Genomic DNA, 21,556 nt, shown 5'->3' on the forward strand with positions numbered 1-21,556 from the left:
AGACACACTTCCACAGCTTAATGGGAGGTTGTTCAAGGTCTTCTTCTATCGCCTCAGATAGCCCACAATACATTGCACTGCAATGTGTTCTGAGCTTGTCGATTGGCTGTTTTCGGCCTCCCCCACAATAACAGAAAAGACTAGTGCCTTTTCATGTTAATGTGGGGAAGGCTTTTGCAGAACATCTACTAGTATAGAGCCCTGAGAGACTTTTTTATAAAAAAAATAAGCTTCATATACGTGTTTCTATTCAAAAATAACCACAAAAAGCGTAAAATAACGATAAAATAATCACAAACAAAGTGTCGGCCCTACAATGAAAAAGTTGACTATAGCTCCTTTAATGTTTCATGTTTTATGCATTTTATTGCAACCGTAGGTCGCAGGTTTACCATCAGAACCGTCACAGCTTGTCCGTGCTGTCCGGTCACACAATGTGGTTCCCCAGACACATCACTGTGACATCACAGGTGACATCACACAGTGATGTCAGATACTCAGAGCAGGGATCTCCATTTATGGGCATAAACGGGTGACATCACATTGATGTCAGATACTCAGAGCAGGGATCTCCATATATGGGCATAAAAGGGAATCTGTTAGGGATCTCCATATATGGGCATAAAAGTGATTGTATCCCAGATGATGCCCTGTTAGGAGAACCACACCAAGACAGATCGCTATTCGCCCTTAGGCGTCTTACTGGTATAGACTGATGTCAGGTCATTGTTGACTTGCCATCCTATAGTGTGTATAGCTTCGATGTACAGATTATTGATTTTATTTATTATCATTTTTGGTTATTCTACTGTTAGACTGACGATTCTTGGTCTACCTACGTTTTTAGATGACTGTCTCTATGCATTTGATGTATTACCCTGTGTTGTCCTTGCTTATTGTAAGTCACTCTGGATTGAGAGCATCTGCTACAGTAAACGCCTACATTTGTTTAGCCGGGTTTATATTCAGATCTGTACAACCAGGGCCAGTTTAAAGGTGTTTTTTTGCCCCTCTATGAAACACTGGGATGAAAGACAAATACAAGTTACATCCAGGTGTGAATTAAAGGTGCACCGGTCCTTTGGGTTGGTTCACATTATGGAACAAATAACTAGCATTCTGTTTGCGAGAGGCGTTTTCGTTGTTCGCATGCTCTTTGCTTCAGAAGATGTTGCCCCCCCAGATGGAATAACAGCTCAGGGCGAGTCAGCCTCCTGAAGCAGCAGGCCTCAGATGAAAGGGTTTTGGTGGAATGAAAGTGGCCTCCAGCTCTCGTGTGAAGCCTGGGGCTTTCCTGAGCAGTCAGGCTGAGCATAGCACCTGGGGACCCAGCCAGTCCTGGTGGGACCAGCCCCCCACCGCCTGGAGCTTCTTCAGAGGGTAGCAGAGCACTTGGTTGGCCTTTGATCTCCGTGCACTCACTGCTGTGGCCACAGGCTATTACCGTCCGCACTCCGCAGTGGTGGAAAGTAACTTACTGTACAGTTTTGAGGTAATGTTACTTTACTTGAGTATTTTCAGTTTTCAGGACTCTTACTTCTACTCTACAGCATCTCAGAGGCAAATATTGTACTTTAACTCCACTACAATTATTTGCAAACTGTAGTTACTAGTTATTTTGTAGATTTTGATTATTACAAAATATATACGTTCGGCCACGTCAGCCCTATATACATTTCGGCCATTTGAAAATAGCCGATCTATAAGCTTAACCATTGAAAATAAATGGTAGACTGTATCTTTGTAGGTGCCAGTGTGAACGCAGCATTAAAAGCGCTTTATAATGCATTCTAAATGCTAATACATGTATAGACCCGACCTTAAAATACAAGTCTTACCAAAGAGTTCTCCGCACTTGGAGCAGTGCTACCTCCATTTATCCACAGCCTACTTTTAATCTTATTATTATTTCATACAATCTTCTCCTGCCTCTGTCTAGAGCAGGGGTCTTCAACGTTTTCAGGCCGGGGACCCCCAAACTGATGGGGAGATGGAGCAGGGACCCCCTACCACCTCGTAGGGTGGGGGGGTCGGGGCTACGACATATTTTTTATTTTAAACATGTACAAGTTACAGCGAGCAGGGTGGGCCGTACCACTACCATTTCTAAACATAGTGTACTTATTAACTGAGAACCAATGTCAATAATATCAACAATCTGTCAATTGCATAGTAATCATGTATTCAAGCTATTCAAAATGGATATAATCATGATTTATTTTTTAACATAAATGTGAAAAGTGAGAAGAAAAAATTTTTTTTTTTTTTCTTTAAGCAATAATTTCGCGGACCCCCTGCAGTACCTCCGCGGACCCCCTAGGGGTCGCGGACCCCCTGTTGAAGACCCCTGGTCTAGAGGGTGTGTGCTGCTCGTGGTTAGTACACATACATGTGTGTGTGTGTGTGTGTGTGTGTGTGTGTTTGTTTGTGTGTGTACAACTGTGTGTGGGTGCAGTCTACACACACAACACAGCCACAGAACAATGTGGATGGCTGAGTGAATTTAGCCCCACCAGCTGTTCATCCACTTTTCTCTTCTCTCTCTCACTCTCCCTCTCTTTCTCTGTCTGGGCTAATTCAATTAGCGCCCGGGATAGTGCTGTGTTCATTAAGCTAATGCTGGCTTGTTTACACACGGCTCATCTCTGTAATTACGCAGGGCTCCATTTTGGGTGACAAACATCTACACATGCACACTTGTGTGCTGCTCCAGCTCCCCCACTACATCTCCTCCTCCAGAAGTAACGCATTTATGACCTCTGTCAAAATGGAATTAGTGCAAAATATGTTTTCATATAAACACGTGACATTTCTTTCATGTGTAAGGCCTGCAGTACTAGGTGCTATATTTAGCATTCCATGATGTGCTGCTCACATTCGAAAATAAAGTATGACATCTTTTTGTTTATGTTTAGTAGTAGGTTAAGGTTATAAGCACTTAAACCCTCTAGTCTTTACAGTTCTCTTTGACTGTCTTTTCCCCGTCTACACCAAATCTATTCACAAAAACAAAACAAAAAAAATCACATCTGCTATTTTTGGCGAATGTTCCCCACCAGAATAGGCATGCCGGGGTTCAAGTGGTTAAACGACCATGAAGTACACTGCTCACAACAAATCCAGGTGCAGGTAATCAGCTAATATCACTAACAAGCAGAACACTAGTTGCACGGTGGCACAACAACAACAAGCCCACGGTAGCCTGAACAAGCTACAACACAGAAGGGGCCATAGTATGCTCGGGCCAGCTGTGACTGGGACTACAGGGGTGTGTGTGTGTGTGTGTGTGTGTGTGTGTGTGTGTGTGTGTGTGTGTGTGTGTGTGTGTGTGTGTGTGTGTGTGTGTGTGTGTGTGTGTGTGTGTGTGTGTGTGTGTGTGTGTGTGTGTGTGTGTGCGTGTGTGTGCGTGTGCAGTAGCTACTTCTGAGCTACTGCGTTTTTCGGGCCCAATATCAGAGTGAATTTCGGAGTGCGTGAATTAAAAAATCAACCTCATGTTTTGTCAATCACGTTTGCACACTGCCGCCCGTTTCGTATTTATTTTCGGACCAGGGTTGATTTTTTCCGATTTTCGCAGCTGTTGCACTGAGTCCCTTGCTCTCTCTCTCTTTCCTCTCTCTCTCCCTGGCTTTTGGATTTCGGATTTCCCAAAACGCAACGAAAACACGCAGTGCAGTGTGCAACCACCTTAAATTGTGTTGTTTGTTTGTTTGTTTGTCCACACAGAGCACCTTCAAGTTCAAGTCGGAGAGTGACATCCACCTGGCGGAGCACCACAAGCAGGTGCTGTACGACAGCAAGCTGGCGTCCTCCATCTCCTTCACCTACAACGCCAAGGCCACCGACGCCCAGCTGTGTCTGGAGTCCTCGCCGCGGGAAAACCCCTCCATCTTCGTCCACTCCCCCCACGCGCTCATGCTGCAGGTCAGTCACACTCACATGGTCCACAGCGGCAGATACCCAGGAGAAATCCTCCGTTTTTCTCATGTCACTCTGAACAGTGTTGATTTCGTAGACTGGAACTGTGACGAAAAATGTTCTTGGACTACCTTTTTTCACTGACGAAAACTTAAGTCAAAACTTAGCTATGATGACCCAAATTGAGACTGAATATTACTGTTGCAGTTTAGTCATTTAGCAGACGCTTTTAATCCAAAGCGACTTACAATAAGCAGATAATACATCACTATAATAAACAAGATAACATGTCAGAACATCAACAACAATATAACAAATGCATATGAATATCAATCTAAAAAAAAACAAGAGAAAAAAATGGATTCTAAAAAACCTAAAAACAAATGCTAACTAGCTTCATGTATGGTCATTGAGTGTTTCATTGGTGCTATGGGTTTAGGTGGAGTCTGAAAAGGTGAGTCTTCAGTCCACGGCGAAAGCTAGCGAGTGAGTCCGTTGTTCAAATATTAATTAATTAATACAAATTTTGTCATAAAAAATAGACTAGAATGTTAGGGAGGGAGTGCAGAGGAGATCCAGTAGAACTGAAAGACAGTTATTTTATGTTTGGTTACGCTCCAGTGTTGCGCTCTGATAATAGCAGATCTACAAGCTCACAAAGTGTCGCACTGCGACACTTTGTGAGCCTGTAGATCAGCTATTTTCAGCATGCATTCATATCTAAAATAAGCCATTACGACACCAAAAAGGCCTGCGAAAATCCCATTTGAAAGCACAGGTGCATTCAAAAGACGCCCGCGGGTCTTGTCGAATCTGAAAATATTTGTTGTTCCGACCGCGATGATCCATTCAGGCTTCTGAGAGCAGCATGCGCCCAGCTCCGTCTCCCACACATATTCATTATGGCAATTTATTTTCTTTTAAATCCAAAAAAAGGGGAAAGGCTGTTTTGGTAGCAGTGTATGATCAAGCAGGGTGTTCATTTAAAGGTCCTACACCATGCATTTAAAAATAATTTATATAACACTGTTTGTATCCCAAAAACGTTTTTGAAAAGGTTTGAGGCTAAACTAGAAGCAGTGCTCTTCCGAGCACAGGTCTCCACCAGGCCACACAAATCGGCCTGTTATAGCGCCACCATGAGGCTGATTTAAAAAATGTGGGGCAGAGGTTCTGAATTAGCATCCAGGGAGTGTGTGTGCTCAGTTTGGCAGCGATCGGGCCAACGGCGCCGGAGATTAGCTGGTAACAACCAGGCCACACAAATCGGCCTGTTATAGCGCCACCATGAGGCTGATTTGAAAAATGTGGGGCAGAGGTTCTAGATTGGCATCCAGGGAGTGTGTGTGCTCAGTTTGGCAGCGATCGGGCCAACGGTGACTGAGATTAGCTGTTCACAAACTGCGAGGACGCACGGACGCACGGACGCACGGACGGACGGACGGACGGACGGACGGAGGGGAAAACATACTCTCCCTCAGCCTTCGGCTGGTGGAGACAATTATCACCCCTGAATACAGAGCCCCTGTCATTTCTGCCTGGCTTTCAGAGCATTTTCAGCTGCAGTACCACCTTGTCCTGAGTGGGAGGACTACGCTATTGAGCCAGTTTTGGCCCCACACTCCTCACCACCTCCTGCTCAGCAGGCCTGCCCACCCCTCCCCAACTCTCTCCCAGCTCCTCCTGCCTCCTTCTCAGGCCTGCCCACCCCTCCCCAACCCTCTCCCAAAATTGTACTTAAAGGAGTAATTCACCACTTTTCAACCTGTCTTCATATAATAGGTCCTCACTAATGTTCATAATAAAATAGCAAAAGAAAAATCTATTCAGTCTGGGTCTCATAGGAGAGCTGTCAAATCCTTCCTACAGGTGACATCATCGTTTGACAAAAAAAATGAAATAACGTTTTTGAAAAAAAGAAAAAAAAAAGATTTTTATTATCACGAGAACAATGGCTTCCACTTTAACATTGCAACTTTTTCAGGAATAGAAAGCCTGCAGTTTCTATTAGCTTGCATTTCCCATTGATGATGTCACCGGTAGGAAGGATTTGACCCACCCACAGCTCTCCTAGGAGACTTGGACAGAGTAGAAAAAAATTGTGATATTTTATCATGAACCTTAGTGAGGACCTATTATATGAAGATAGGTTGAAAAGTGGTGAACTACTCCTTTAAGTACACTTCTTAAGCAAATGTACTTAGCTGCTTTACACCCCTGTACTGGGAGATGAGAGGTTTCTGATATGCAGTATTGTGTCTGTGGATGATGGAGGTAACCTACCGGTATGTTTGGCACAGGGTGAACTGGAGTATATGGCATCAAAGCTTAGCAGCACAGACATGAGATGTGACGATAACTAATAATTCATGTTTATTTTTTTAGTAACATGAACAGCTGGACGCATTAATCAACAACAATGGACGCTGGTGCATCCAGCATCTCCATCTGTCATCTGATGAGAGCATACGGACAAGCACACGCACACGCACGCACGCACGCACGCACGCACGCACGCACGCACGCACGCACGCGCACACACACACACACACACACACACACACACACACACACACACACACACACACACACACACACACTACATTAAACTGAACTTAACTTTGGAGCTGAAATTCATAATTTACATGGCCTAAGTGCCAAAAAGAATGCCTACCTCTGAGCTACTGCAGAGAGCCCGTTTGGACAGAGGATGTATCACCGCAGTTGTGTTGGTTATCGTCGCTGCCGTGCAGAACCCTAGCATCTCTGTATTTGAACTTTTTTTATTGTTTCTCATAAATGAATGCCCTGCCTCTGTTTTGTGTTTGCAGTCGCGTACATTGTTTAATATATTATCGCGAACGGAAATGACGAACCGATGGCAGCTTCCTTCCTCGGATGGTGTATAGTCGTTCCAGACTCTGTATAGCAGTGGTTCCCAAACGTTTTAGCTCGAGACCCAAAAGAGAAATCTAATGTTTGTGCAGGACTCAAACTAGTGAAAATAGCAGATCTACTGTACAAGCTCACAACACGTTGTGAGGTTGTAGATCAGCTATTTTCACAATTTCTTAAACATTTAGTTTTCGAATTCATGGAAAAAAAATGTTTTTAATTCATGATTTTTGAGGGATTTTAAAAAACATTTTGAAATGATTAAAAACAAAACTGAAAAAAAGAAAGGGAATATTTACTTGCGACCCATAAAAAAACGAATGTTTGGGAAACAGTGCTGAATGTATAGCTTTCAGAGATAATGTTATAGTTATACGAGACTAGTGTGTGTGTGTCAGTGTTGATTTTGTCGACTAAAACTATGACGAAAAATGATTGTCGACTGCGTTTTTTTCACTGAAGAAAACTAAATAAAAACGAAATAAAAACTAAGCTGCGATGACTAATACTAAGACTAAATATATTGACAATTTCGTCAACAAAAATAAAAACTAGACTAAAACTTTAGGGAGGGACTAGTGCTGAAGAGAGTCATTTTATGTTTGGTTGCTCTCGGGTGTTGCGTGCTGAAAATAGCCGATCTACACTGCGACGCGTTGTGAGCTTGTAGATCGGCTATTTTCAGCACACAACCAAGCGTCATTACGATGCCATCAAGGCCTGCCAAAATACATTTCAGTTGACTAAATCAACTGTAGATTTAGTCGCCTAAAATCTTATGATATTTAGTCGACACAAATTAGACTAAAACTAAAACTTTTTCAGGTGACTAAATTATGATTCAAACTAAATGACATTTTATTCAAAATACTATGACTAAAACTAAATCAAAATTTGCTGTCAAAAACAACACTGGTGTGTGTGTGTGTGTGTGTGTGTGTGTGTTTGTTTCTCCTCAGGATGTGAAGGCCATCGTCACCCACTCCATTCACAGTGCCATCCACTCCATAGGAGGAATCCAGGTCCTGTTTCCTCTCTTCTCCCAGCTGGACTACAGACAACTCAATGACAGCTCTGTGGACACCACCGTCTGGTGAGCCCAACCACCGCACCGCACCACACCAACACTTGATTGATTTTACACTTGGTTGCATGCTGACAATAGTCCATCTACAAGCTCACAACATGTTGCAGTGAGCTTGTAGATCTGCTCTTTTCAGAGCGCAACCAAACATAAAACGACTTGTCTTTTAGTTCTACTGGATCTCTTCTCCACTACTCCAAAATGTTAGGGAGGGACATAGTCTAACATTTTAGACTATGTTTTACGGTAACATGTCATTAGGTCGAACACCCTTTAGATCGACCACCAAACTCTAACCCAAACCCTAATCCTAACCTCAGTAAAACTATGCCTAACTCTAACCCTAACCCTAAACTTAACCTCAGTAACCGTGACGTGGGTGATTATCTAACCTGCCGACGCTCGCGGGGGATTATCTAACCTGCCGACGCTGTTCGACCCAACGGGAGTTCGACCTATGGGGCAGTCCCCTGTTTTATTTGTTGATGGAATTGTCAATATATCTAGTCTTATAGTTTTAGTCATCATAGCTTAGTTTTTGTTTAGTTTTTATTTTGTTTTAGTTTTTCTTTAGTTCTATTTCAGATTCAGATATAAAGCTACAAAGTGACAGATACACTGTGTAGCCCAGTGTGTGAACGCAGCATGAGAGAGAGAGAGAAGGAGAAGTAGGAAAGAGAAGAAGGACAGCAGAGCAGAAAAAGAGATGGAGTGATGGAGAGATAAAAGACAAGCTGAGAGAAGCTGTGTTACAGACAGGACTTGGTTTGTAATGTGTGTGTGTGTGTGTGTGTGTGTGTGTGTGTGTGTGTGTGTGTGTGTGTGTGTGTGTGTGTGTGTGTGTGTGTGTGTGTGTGTGTGCGTGTGCTTGTGTGCGTGTGCGTGTATGTGTTGCAGTGCTACCCTGCTGGCCTTCCTGGTGGAGCTGTTGAAAAGCTCAGTGGCCATGCAGGAACAGATGCTCGGAGGGAAGGGATTCCTGGTTATTGGGTACCTGCTGGAGAAGGTCAGTGTGTGTGTGTGTGTGTGTGTGTGTGTGTGTGTGTGTGTGTGTGTGTGTGTGTGTCTGTCATGTCAGAATCACAATCGTCATTATCATCATCATTATGATTGTAATTATGAGACATTAGTTGAGAAGTGACTGTGGGAAATATGCTCTGAGAGCGCTGGTGTGCTCTCAGGCCGCGCATATTCAGTAGAGTCGGTTGCGTTGGCGTTTGAAGAAACAAGTGCACTGAGGCCGAAATGCACTGACCGACCCGGCTCTGAGGCAGGGCTGACCAGCTCGTTGACTCTGAAACACTGGTGGAAACAACGATGGTGGAAGTAGTAGTAGCTACATTAAGTAGACTTTGTGAACTCGTGGCCATGTATGGCCTACTTGTGCGCCAGCAGAGCTCGCAAGTACTGCATTCGGTGCTGTCTGTATGTATGTGGGTGGGCAAGTTGGTACTCTGTCGAGGTGCCAACTTGCGCCTTGTTATTTATATCAGGTCGTACTTGTTGGTGGTGACGTCACCAAGTATGCTGGTCCCTCATTGGCTGTTGATGGTGACAATGGTGGAAGTAGTAGCTACGTTAATTAAAGTTCTCGGTCACCATGTGTCCACAACAGATAGCGACAGATAACGACAGCACCAAACAGTACCGATCGCAGTACTTGCGTGCTCTGCTGGCGCACAAGTACTGTATATGGCCACGAGTGCACAAGACACAAGTTGGCACCTCGACAGAGTTCATTGTAGTTTGTATTCCATTGAAGCCAGCATGTCCCATTGGTTCCCAAACATTTTAGCTCGAGACCCAAAAGAGAAAACAAATGTTTGCGTGGGACCCACGCTAGTGAAAAATAGCAGATCTACTGTACAAGCTCACAATGGGTTGCTTCGCTTCGTTCAGGCGATTCAGGTCTCCCTACGATCGATGCAGGGTGAAGTATATACTGTACATGTCTCGCTAGGTGCGTCTCACCAGCCAACACACAGAGGAGGTTGAACAGAAATCAGCGTCCCCCAAAACAACAGTTTTGTGGATCTGTTGGGAATTTATTACATGAAACTAGCACCCGTGCGTGCAGTCTCAATGTTATATCCAAACACATTGTGAGTGTCAACAGGTGATGTAGACTAACAGATGTCTCTGCATCGATCGTTGGCTGTTTAGATACTGTAGATGATATATTGTTTACTTGTTGACAGACGCTGTTATTTATAAGCCTAGTTACTGTATGTTGTTCACTAGTTCACATACAGCAGATATTGTTTACTTGTTCACAGATGCTTGAGTATGTTGTTTAGATAGATGCTAGCTATGTTGTTTACTTGTTCACAGATGCCATGCTATCGTCGTCGTTGGGTGGAAACCTTCTCTAAAACCGCCCTTTTTTGTTATTATTTTTAAAACTATTTAAAATAGTGAAAATAGCTGATCGCGAGGTGTTGTGTGCTTTTGTATGAGGTAAAATGTAAGTAAGATGTAAAAATAAATTGATTCTGATTCTGAACTACCTGTTATATAATAATCAAGGCTGGGACTTTAACTGATTAACTCAGTTAGCGCCGGTCGACTTTCAGATCAACTATCTCACTATGGACTTCCCTGCCAAGCGACTTTAATCGACTTTTATATAAAAGCATTGTTTAAGCTTTTATTTGGGTTAATAGACGGAACGAAATGGTTAGCTTAGCTTCGGATGGTATCAACACGTGAACCGTGAAAAAAAAGGATACGATTATGATGTCACCTTTAAACCAGGTCTTCCTGTTTATATTAGCCTCTGCTAGCTGCTAGGCTCAATGCAAACCATCCGACCCTTACGCAGCTTCACTAGGTCGGATTTTGATTCGGAAACGTTCTGTGTGGCATCTGTATACCCATACCGATGGTGGTTTTAGACGATCAAGCACGAATTGAACAGTATTGAGCTCAGATGGCGGCCCGCGGGTCTCCCATTCAATGTCAATGGGGAGCGATGTCATCGTCCCATCCTTGAATCTTGTGAATCTTGGTTTTAACATGGGGGCTTGTACAGTCTATCGTTTTAGTGTTACGATGGCTCGCTCTAGTGGTCATTTTGTGGTATGGTATATCAACCTGGCTTTGAAAATAATGTGATCATGATGATAAAATATAGCTATTTCCTGGCATTATAAGCGCACATTCATATTTAAATTTGGCTGGTAATGGGTTTAATTGCGATTAATTAATTACCGAAAATTTACGCGATAAAAAATAATTAGCGCAACCTCGAGGTGAGGTTAAAATGTGAGGTTAAAATGTGATTAATTGTGATTAATTAATCACAGAGCCTGTAATTAATTTGATTAAAAAAATGTAATCGCATCCCAGCCCTAATAATAATGCAGCATAACTCAGGCTTTGAGCCCGATAAATACCGGTAGTTTGTTTTTGTATTTTAAGTTTACATGTCTAATGTCTAATTAAACAGTGTGCGGTGCCGGTGTGCATTACAGTGATATGGTGTGTTGTTGTGCATCTTATGTTGAAAGAATTGCCCTCTCTGTGTAGAAATCCATGCCGTTCTGCCACATCTCCAGTATTGACTTGATTATGCATAGTTCAGTGTGATATCAAGCCCCCGAAAATAGACGACCTCCAAGCTTGGAGGTCTGCTATTTTTGGTATTTTCACCAAAACCCTAACCCTAACCCTTTTTTTTAGAAATTCCAGCCCCTGCCTCTCTAACATTCTCTGCACGTCCCTGGTGTTGTGTGTGTGTGTTGTGTGTGCAGTCCTCACGGGTCCACATCACCAGAGCGGTGCTGGAACAGTTCCTGTCCTTCGCCAAGTACCTGGATGGTCTGCCTCACGGCGCACCGCTGCTCAAACAGCTCTGCGACCACGTGCTCTTCAACGCCGCCATCTGGATACACACCCCTGCCAAGGTCTGTGTGTGTGTGTGTACCGCATACCGTGTGTGTGTGTGTGTGTGTGTGTGTGTGTGTGTGTGTGTGTGTGTGTGTGTGTGTGTGTGTCAGAGTGTGTGTGGTTGTTTGTGTGTGTGTGTGTATGTCAGAGTGTGTGTGGTTGTGTGTGTGTGTGTGTGTGTGTGTGTGTGTGTGTGTGTGTGTGTGTGTGTGTGTGTGTGTGTGTGTGTGTGTGTGTGTGTGTGTGTGTGTATGTGGGTGTCAAGGGTGTGCGTGTGTCAAGGGTGTCTGTGTTATTGTTTATGTGTGAGTGTGTGCGTGTATATATGTTTGTGTCAAGGGTTTCTGTGTTATTGTTTGTACGGTACGTGAGTGAGTGAGTGTATGTGTGTGTCAAGGCTTGTTTTTTTTTATGTTTATGCACACTGTCAAGGTTTTCTGTGTGTGTGTGTGTGTGTGTAGGTGTGTGCAAGCGCACTCGCGCGTACACATGTTTTTTCCTTGCTGTGAATGAGTAAAAGACAAAGACCCAAAAAATAGTGTTTCTCTCTATGTCCGTCGTGATCTGACAGCCTGTGTGCTTTTATTTCAAGCTGTGTGTGTGTGTGTGTGTGTGTGTGTGTGTGTGTGTGTGTGTGTGTGTGTGTGTGTGTGTGTGTGTGTGTGTGTGTGTGTGTGTGTGTGTGTACAGTATGTGTGTGTGTGTGTGTGTGTGTGTGTGTGTGTGTGTGTGTGTGTGTGTGTGTGTGTGTCCTTTCATTTGCGCGCGCTAGCTATAAATAACAACTAGCGGATGTGGAGGGATGTGACGGCATGCTAATGACATGAAACACAGGATGTTGAACGGCAGTCACAGTGCAATTAAAATGCGTTTACATGGTGACACATCTCTGCGTTTATGAGATGTTCTTCCTCCTACCCAGAGAGATTTAGTGTGACTTATTAGAGACATAGGTAGGGGGTTTAGCATCCTTGCTAGCGTCACTCTGACAGCCCGGAGAGAATGTGTTGGCGTGCACAATATTATTATCCCACGTCGTACATTCACAGTCACAGATGTCTGGCTGATGCAGCCTTATTATCCGCTGTTTCAGTGTGCTCGCGGATTAAACAGATTTCCTGCTTGTCTTTGTCTCTCCTGCCTGTGATGTGAGGTGTTGACAACAGGTGCTGAGCACATACCGTGCTTTTCTTCAATCCTCCTGACTATTAAACAGTATCCGGCCTCATGGAGTCGCCACGACTGATTTCAATTAGGGATGCAACGATTTGGAAATTATTGGCCGATGGTTAAAATAACAATTTATCCGATGACTGATACTGATACGGATATTTGCCCCTTTTTGTGCCGGGGAAACGAATACATATTCATTATAAGAAATAACTGTTCAGAATCTACAGCTTGGTAGGCTGCAGATAACAAATACAAAACACAAACAAACCATTGCAAAATGTATGCTTACCAACAACAGTTAAATATCGGCTACTGCCATCAGTTAATGTCAGCTTTATTTGCCGATACCGATATTGACTGTAAACAGAAAATATCGGCCAATACCGATATCTGGCCGATACTGATAGTACATCTATAATTTCAATCATTTTAATTCATCTTCTATGGAATCCAATTCCATAGAAGCCAGTAGGCTATGTCTTCTATGGAAACATGTCACACAGCGAATAGACGATCACCCAGCTCTCAATGTGTCGTGCTGTGAATCATGCTATTTTTGACTAAAGTTCGCAGAATATGGACGCTATAGGGTTCAAGTGGTTAAAGGAGAAAAAAAGCTTCTATCGCACAAAGATTTGGAGGACCCCCTGTAGTAACTCTGATGACCCCCTAGGGGTCCCGAACCGCCTGTTGAAAACCCCTGGAGCAGAGGCTTGTGGATTTCACATTCAGTACCTCTCCGCAGTAGAATTTTTCCACTACTGTTGGGACAGCCATAAACTACACTGGTTGGTCCAGATTTTCTGTCCTTCTTTGTAAAGTTAGTGTTAATATAAAGCAGGTGAGGGAGTAATGTGAGAAGACAGACACCAGTAACTCCTCCATCCACTGTAGCAACAGATTATTGACACCGCAGCAATGGCTGGCTGCGCCCTCTACAGGGCAACGCTGTTAACGGCCCATAGGTAAATAGTGACAAAACGCTGAACGTGAAGTTCATGGAATACATTGGAGTCTATGAGCATTTGCCACTATTTTGAGTTACATGAACCGCATGACCGGCGCTGTTTTCTGCCCCCCGCAATGGCGCAACTCTCCAATAGATGGCTCTGGAGACGAGGTGCTACAGGTGATCCAAGGAAAAGCGTGGAACGGAACGGAAGGACTGTAATCTGTCTTTCTCCTGACAGGAGAGCATGGCAGAGACATCTGCGCGAGCTTGATTACAATTACAAGAATCGGCTTTATTTGTAACCTCACAGGTTTACTGGTGTAAAGAAGTGAATGATATTTGTTTTCTTCTTCGTGTACGCTCCATCATTTTGTAGTATTCTGTGAGGAGATAGGGGCAAAGTAAGAGCAGAAGGGAGAAGAGAAACAGTGTAAAGTACAATTTAGGCATTTTAGCAGACGCTCTTATCCCGAGTGACAAGTGCTACATCAGAGTAAAACACGAACGCCCGCTGAACAAACAACACGTGAGGAACAAGCTGCCATTATCCTGCATTGCAATTCGTTCATTTCTCCACAGTGAAAGGACGAGAGAAAATACATTCAGAAGGCAGCAGAGATAGCAAGATTCTAAATGGAGAACCAATGGGACTCAATATCGAAAACATGATGACATGTGTGTGAAACTATGGAAGGAAAGGTCACTCTCGTGATGACGGGTTTGGCAGGTCTCTGAGGCAGCGAAGAGGCAGAGATGTTTCTGCAAGCTGCTAAATAGAGAACAGTGGGGACTCCGTATTGAAAACATGATGAAGTATGTGTGAATCTATCGAAGTAAAGGTCACTCTTGTGATGGGGTTGGTGGGAGCTGAAATGGTTTTTACAGTAGATATTTGATATTAATTTTATCAGACACGCCACCACACACAAAGCCATTGTAACTTGAACCTCCATTTTAACCATGATATATTCTTCAAAAACACCAGTCCTTGGTTGGTTTTGGTGACTGATATTGTCTTTTTAATATTTGAGGGGGTTGTTTCATAACATATATATATACCGATACCGAGTACCGATACGAGTACAATTAATAATACAAAATGTCTGACTTTCTGGCTGTATATAACACATTAAATTGCATTGCTTTCCCAGAACATGGCACAACTGCCACACATTTCACTTTTTTTTCAGGTTTAGCCCATGGAAATTCCTGTACTGTGCATGATCTTCTAGATCTGTTATGCTCAAACATTTTGTATTTTTACTTTTGATACTTTAAGAGAGAGAGAGAAAGGCGAAGTGGCGGAACACACAGGGTACTCGGGCGCTTTGTGAGCAGTATCTGACGAGTACCGATACCGCAAAATAGGCCGGTATCGGGGCGAGTACCGATACCACGAGTACCGATACCGCATCCCTAACTGTGATGACTTGGTTGTATAGCTATAATACCTAGTGTTTAATCTGGCCGAGGCACAGTCTTTTCGGCAGATTGCCATTATAAAGCAGAAAAAGTCACGAAATTCAATTTCTGTCGAAAATGAGTTTTTCACGGCAAGACTCCCGCAATGCATGATGGAATAGATAGATTAGTAGAGAGCATAGTACTATCTCTGAATGTGAGCCATTCAAATTGTGATTTCTCCTGTTAAGTTAACTAGATTGCAGTTCTATAAGTTGTAGTTTCGATGCACTCAATCTAGTTAACCAACAAGTCATTGTTTTGCGACTCAGCTCTATTCAAAACCAGTCAGAAATATGTGCCTGTCCATTTCTTATTGTCTTAACTCTTAAAGCTATACTGTGTAAGTTGCTCAACTAGTGGTCAGAGCTGTATAGCAAACCGCGGTCGCGTCCGCGTCTTTCAGCCGTTTTTCGCCGCGGACCGGGCCTCTCGCCACTGCGTCCGCCTGCAGCTCGCCGAGATCTATCTTTAGAGGGGTCCCTGGTTCCTGTGCGTTCAGGCATTCCGGAGAAACGGACTCCTTCACCCGAGTATGTTGTTGTTATGTTGAGGCAAGCTACTCCCTGAGAAGTCAGCAAGATGCGCCTGTGATTGGCCGGTAGTGTACCATGTGTTTATGATCGGCGATATGATTGGCCAACGTATACACATGATTTTGCCGCGAAATTCTCCCCCCCTCACGGCTCATAGAAAACATATAAAGAGAAGGCTTTAGAAGCTGAAATTAACGGAGTGGGGGTTCTAAAACTTTAGCGATTTAACAGTTAGGACAATTTTAAGATTTGTTTTATAAAAGAAGTTACATGGTATAACTTTAACTAAATGTAATCATACTGTATGTCTGTATAGTGAAGAAAACGTACGCTTATAGTATCTTCTTCAGGTGGGGCCACTGCTACACACACAAAAAAAAGTGTCATTAGTTACAGTACATCTCTTTTTATGTGTGAAAATATGGTGCTAATTATTTCCTCCAACAATAAGCCCTGGATTAGCAAATCACTTAAACATGCCCTTAATCAGGAGAAGTTGACTCATTATGGGGGAGATAATAAGGCAACACGAACGCATTAAAAGAGCGGCTGTCTCAATAGATAGCTAAAATCAGGTATAAAAGTAGAGCGGGATGGGTGAGCTGGAAAATGCCTGTTTAACGAGCGATGTTCTGGAATGAGATCAGTTCCATGGTTGGCATGCAGAACAAAGGACAGAAGAGAATGTGTTAAACCGACAAGCGATACCGAATTGGCTGAACGCTTGTGAGGAGGTTTGATAGCGTTTGATTCTAATGATGGGCTTTGGTGGCTTGGCTGCAGGCAAGGTGACTGTGTGTAAATCTCTTGGTCATTTGGTTGCAGTCGGGTAGAAACCGCCTATCTCCATATTTTAACTTTTTGTGTTTTTACTTTTTTTTTCGTAAATCAATGCCCTATTTCAGTGGTGGAAAAAGTAACTTAATTAAAAGTATCAATACTGCAATATAGAAATACTCCGTAACAAGTCCGGAATTCAAAATCTACTCGAATGTATTGGCATCAAAACGTAGCCTACTTAAAACACCCAAAGTACAAAATGTTGGAAAATAGCAGATCTACAAGCTCACAACGCGACACAAATCGGCTATTTTCAGGTATAAAATAGGGATAAAGTGGTTTATGTATGTTTTATAATATTATAATTTATATCCACAAATGAACTAGTTACTAAAGTTTTCAAATAAATGTAGTGGCGTAAAAATACAATATTTAGTGTAGTCGAGTAGAAGTGTAAGTATTGGAAATTGGAAATACTCAAGTAAAGTAATCTCAACATTGTACTTAAGTACTTACAGTACTTACTGTAAGTAAATGTACTTAGTTACTTTATACCACTGCCCTACTTGATCATACATCAGCTGAGACACTACAGTACCTAGTACCTACTACGCGTTTTAAAGCCATCGTTGCGTGTATCATTGATTGATTGAACATTATTCTATGATTTTTCAAAGGTTAGCGAAAAACTCTCTGAATTCCTTTGTAGCGTGATTCCGTCTCATGATGGAAGTATAAAAGTATAGGAATGGGCTGAAGTGCACTGAGGCACCTGGAAAGAAGCGAGAACTGCATACCTTTATAGATTTTCTCCTGCTTCTAACCGTATTCAGCCACACGTTCTGTGCTCTCACACAGGTTTCTTTTTTAATATGGATTTTAGTACAGTCTGTTGGCTCACTGACTTCTGCCCCAACTGGTCTTAGAGACAGCCAGGGTCATAGAAAGTGACCAGTAAAGTTATCTTATTCCACGCTGTGTGCATTCACCACTTGTATTTTTTATATAGGCTACAAGTGTACATTAAACCCAACAGCATGTATTTCATTGTACATCAAAAATAGCGAAAATATACAATCTAGGCTCTCACAGCACGTGTTGTGTGCTTGTAGATCAACTATTTTGTTGAGTGTTAATCCACTTTCGTAACATTCACAATTTTTTTGGTTGAATGGTCTTCCATTTGTTCATCCACTTTTTATTGGTCCATTTCTTTTTCTCCTCTGAATATTATTGAATTTCTGCCTAATGTTGATAATTTTAGTTGCTTATCATTTGCCTATGATGACATGTTTCGAGACACTGATACGACGAGTATAACAATAAATAAAGTGAGAAGTTAAGTATGATGAGGACTCAGTAATGGTGAGTCTTCTGCAGGGTGTGGAACAAGACCAGCACCAGTCCTTGATTAATGTGTTAAACTTCAACTTCAAACAACTTTATTAATCCCACTAGGGGGCAATTAGTTCGGAACAGCTTGCAACAGAGACACACAGTAACACAACAACATTCAAAAATAACTCCAGTGAGCTAAAGTGGAAAATAATTCTTAAACATTCCCAACAGTAACACGGTAAAACATTAATTGGAAAGAATAAAATAAAATAACGCACATTTCCCAAAAGGAAATGCATGTAATTAATTCTGACCAGGAGCAGGGATAAAACATATCCCCACCTGCCATAACAATCAGAATCAGAAGAATCAGAATTTTATTCGGATACAACTTTATTGTCAAATTGAGTAGCCTTGAAGTGTTTATGACCATATTCTCACACACACACACACACACACACACACACACACACACACACACACACACACACACACACACACACACACAGGCCAGGAAAGAGGGGTAATAAAGGCACCGCTCACTTCACACATGGTGTGATTTTATCTAGTTTTTTTTTTTTTACAGTGAGGCACTGAGGCTGTGAAAGCAGCAGATAAAAGTAAGTCTCAGAGGACTCTCCGTAAAAGATTGATTAAAATGCCAGAGGATGATGGACGAGTGCCCGGCCGAAAAATAAAGTACTTTCTGTAAGAAGGAGGTGAACTCTCTGATGCGTCCACTTCACACAACAGGCGTCAGTGCTCGACATCAACGTTTTTAACGCATTGACCTTAATAACTGGTGTGACCAAAGTCTTTCATCCAAGTAAATGGAGGCTTAATACCAAAGAAATGCTTATTGATTTTCAGAGTCCAGGCCCTGTTATCTGTGCACTGTGTGATTAAGTGTGAGTCAGAGATACAAGTGTAGAAATAAAGAGTATTTGGGCACAGTGCTAGATGAGAAGCGTAAATGTAATACAAATATAAATAGATTCAAAATGTTCGCCGTCGGGCAAAAACCTCCTATATCCATATTCTAACTTCTAGTGGGTTTTGTCATAAATGAATGGCCTGCTTGATCATACTACAGTGTCACACACAAGTAGCAGATTATATTAGTATCCTGAAAAGTTATGCTTTTGAACATAATGAGGTTTCCACCCGACAGAGACGATATGCAAATAGGTTTGCATAGGAAAAGGTACAGTTTCATGACAGTACAGTTCACTGGTACTCAACTACTGTAGAACTCCACTCTGTCGTGGTGCAAACCCGCTCCTTGTGCACAAGAAGGCCGTGTATGGCCTACGCAGCCTAACGCAGTACTTGCGCGCTCTGCTGGCGCAAGTAACTAAAAGGATAAGTTCAGGAAAGCACACGGCTTATTTACATTGAAACTCACATAACATTGAATGACAGACAGATAGAACACAGTACGTATGCAGAAGATAATCATCAGAAAAACAGATTTATTTACAATAGAAGGTCAGGGGAGGTAAGGTTAGGCCAGGTTTACTGCTACCAGTTACGAGTAGCAGCCGCCTGTAAGTGGTTTTTCAGAGCGGTTTTAAAGGAAGTTAGGGATTTACACTCCTTTAAGGCCTTTGGTAGGACATTCCACATTTTTTCCACAAACATTCAGAGTTAAAGATTGATGGAGAGATGTTGAGAATGCATCAGAGGGAGAGAGAGAGGCTATTTTGCTTGATACAGTAGGAGGACAACATCAACAGTGTGACCTGGAGGAGGGAAAGCTGAAACAAACAGGAGGATGTAAGATGAAGAACAGGACGTGGGGAAAGGATGAACCCCCCAGAATCACTGACCTTTACAGAACATTCAGAATACATGGCTGGCAGGGAAGGAAGGGAACGGAGGGAGCCAGGGCAGGAAACCCACAGAGAAAGTGACATTTGGAAGAAAGACTGCGGCATAGAAAAGTGGAAAAGAGTTATAGGGTTTATTCCAACTCGTTCGTTGGTTCGTTCTTTCTTTCTTTCTTTCTTTTGCTCTTTCTTTCGCTCTTTCTTTCTTTCTTTTGCTCTTTCTTTCTTTTCTCTCTCTCTATTACTACTACTATACTATTTTGCACTCTCTCTCTTCCTCTCTGTCTCTTTTCCCTCTCCCTCTCTGAATATGATGCTACTGCAGGCATTGACACCAAGGCTTGCCCACCTACCCCCAGCAGGTAAATAAAACTTTCGGGCAGGTTAAGTTTGCTTTCAGGTTGCCCGACCAGGCAAGTGCTCATTTGAGAGGGGACACAGCTGTCTATAAACACAACACGGGATATCTGTCTGTAAACATCTGAACATGGCCAGCGTGCTCTGTCTTCTGGTCTGTGGAATGTAAAATAAGAGCACTGTTTACCTATAATGTGCTGTTTTTACTGTTGCTACACTTAAAAATGTAAAATAACAAGTGTGAAACCGTAGACGATTTGACATATTCAATCATAGCTATGTAGGTATTTGGAGTATTGAGGTACAGTATGAACATTTCTTTATCGCATAGACCCAGAAAGTAAAGAAATGTGTTAAATTGAGCAGTAAATTATAATCTTACCTATCATTTTATAATGGATGATTTACTTTTCGGGCAAGTGGGCATGACCTTTGGGCAAGTAGAACATGGCCTCTGAGACCTTAGTATCAACCCCTGTACTGTAGAGCATCCTTGACCATTTCTCTCTCTAACATTTTCTCTTTCTCTCTCTGTGTAAACTTGATGCTAGCGGTTCTTGACCGTCCCCAGGGGGCCTGTCAGCTCCTACCTCCATTATTCTCAGCTTCTCCTGTCTCTCCGTTGCTTCTTCACCTCTGAACCTCAGCTGTGATTGGCTGCCGGGCAGCAGCAGTTATAGCGTCTGTGGGTCACGCTGAGTTCAGGACAGGAGAAAAAAACACAGACGGACAAAATATATCTCTGGAACTCTAAACTCTCAGCTCAGCTCAGACCCACCTTTAATTAAGTCCTTATGGGATATTATTATCGTAGATTTTTGGGTCAGGGTTGATGTTTTCTCAGTTATTGTGTGGAATTGACCACTCATTAGTTTTGTTTCTCTGATATTATATCGTCTCTTCATGGAACCTCATATAGGCTATGTCCAAAACTGAAAATTGCAAAATTAGCAGATCAACAAGCTCAACAGGCTGCTATATAGATTTTTGATACTTTTGTGCAGTGCTGTATTATGATTAAAAATGCCACCCTTTATTAAAAATCTACAAAACTGGTGCCATTCATTTTGTTTAATCTTACCTTTTTATGGGGGCCAAAATCATATTTTGTACTTAAATTACATATATAAATCTATGCTTCTATCGAAAGCCACACTACCCCTCTTACAAAGGAAAAAATGTATATTTATATATATATATCCTATCATTAGATTTGGGCTTCAATAGAACATGTGTAAGATGTCTTGATCATCATCATATGTTTATGCTGTCATTGGGCCTGTGTGTTCTCTAGAGTGTAATGGCCTTTGAAAACCACCAGGTGGTGGTCTCCTACTATCTGATG

The 21,556-nt window shown here is 42.5% G+C and overlaps 1 protein-coding gene across 1 annotated transcript in view; it reads left to right on the forward strand.

Annotated features, from left to right (window-relative positions):
• Positions 1-21,556, forward strand: part of LOC308304331 (neurobeachin-like) — a gene marked incomplete at both ends in the record, with an annotated part of 237,983 nt that overhangs the window by 115,269 nt on the left and 101,158 nt on the right. The window contains 4 exon segments of the mRNA XM_080748915.1: positions 3,727-3,924; positions 7,773-7,906; positions 8,795-8,903; positions 11,650-11,802. Coding sequence (XP_080605041.1) covers positions 3,727-3,924; positions 7,773-7,906; positions 8,795-8,903; positions 11,650-11,802 — 594 coding nt within the window.

This window comes from Nannobrachium achirus (assembly GCF_963921795.1).
Source record: "Nannobrachium achirus genome assembly, chromosome: 19".
NCBI classification, from domain to species: domain Eukaryota; kingdom Metazoa; phylum Chordata; class Actinopteri; order Myctophiformes; family Myctophidae; genus Nannobrachium; species Nannobrachium achirus.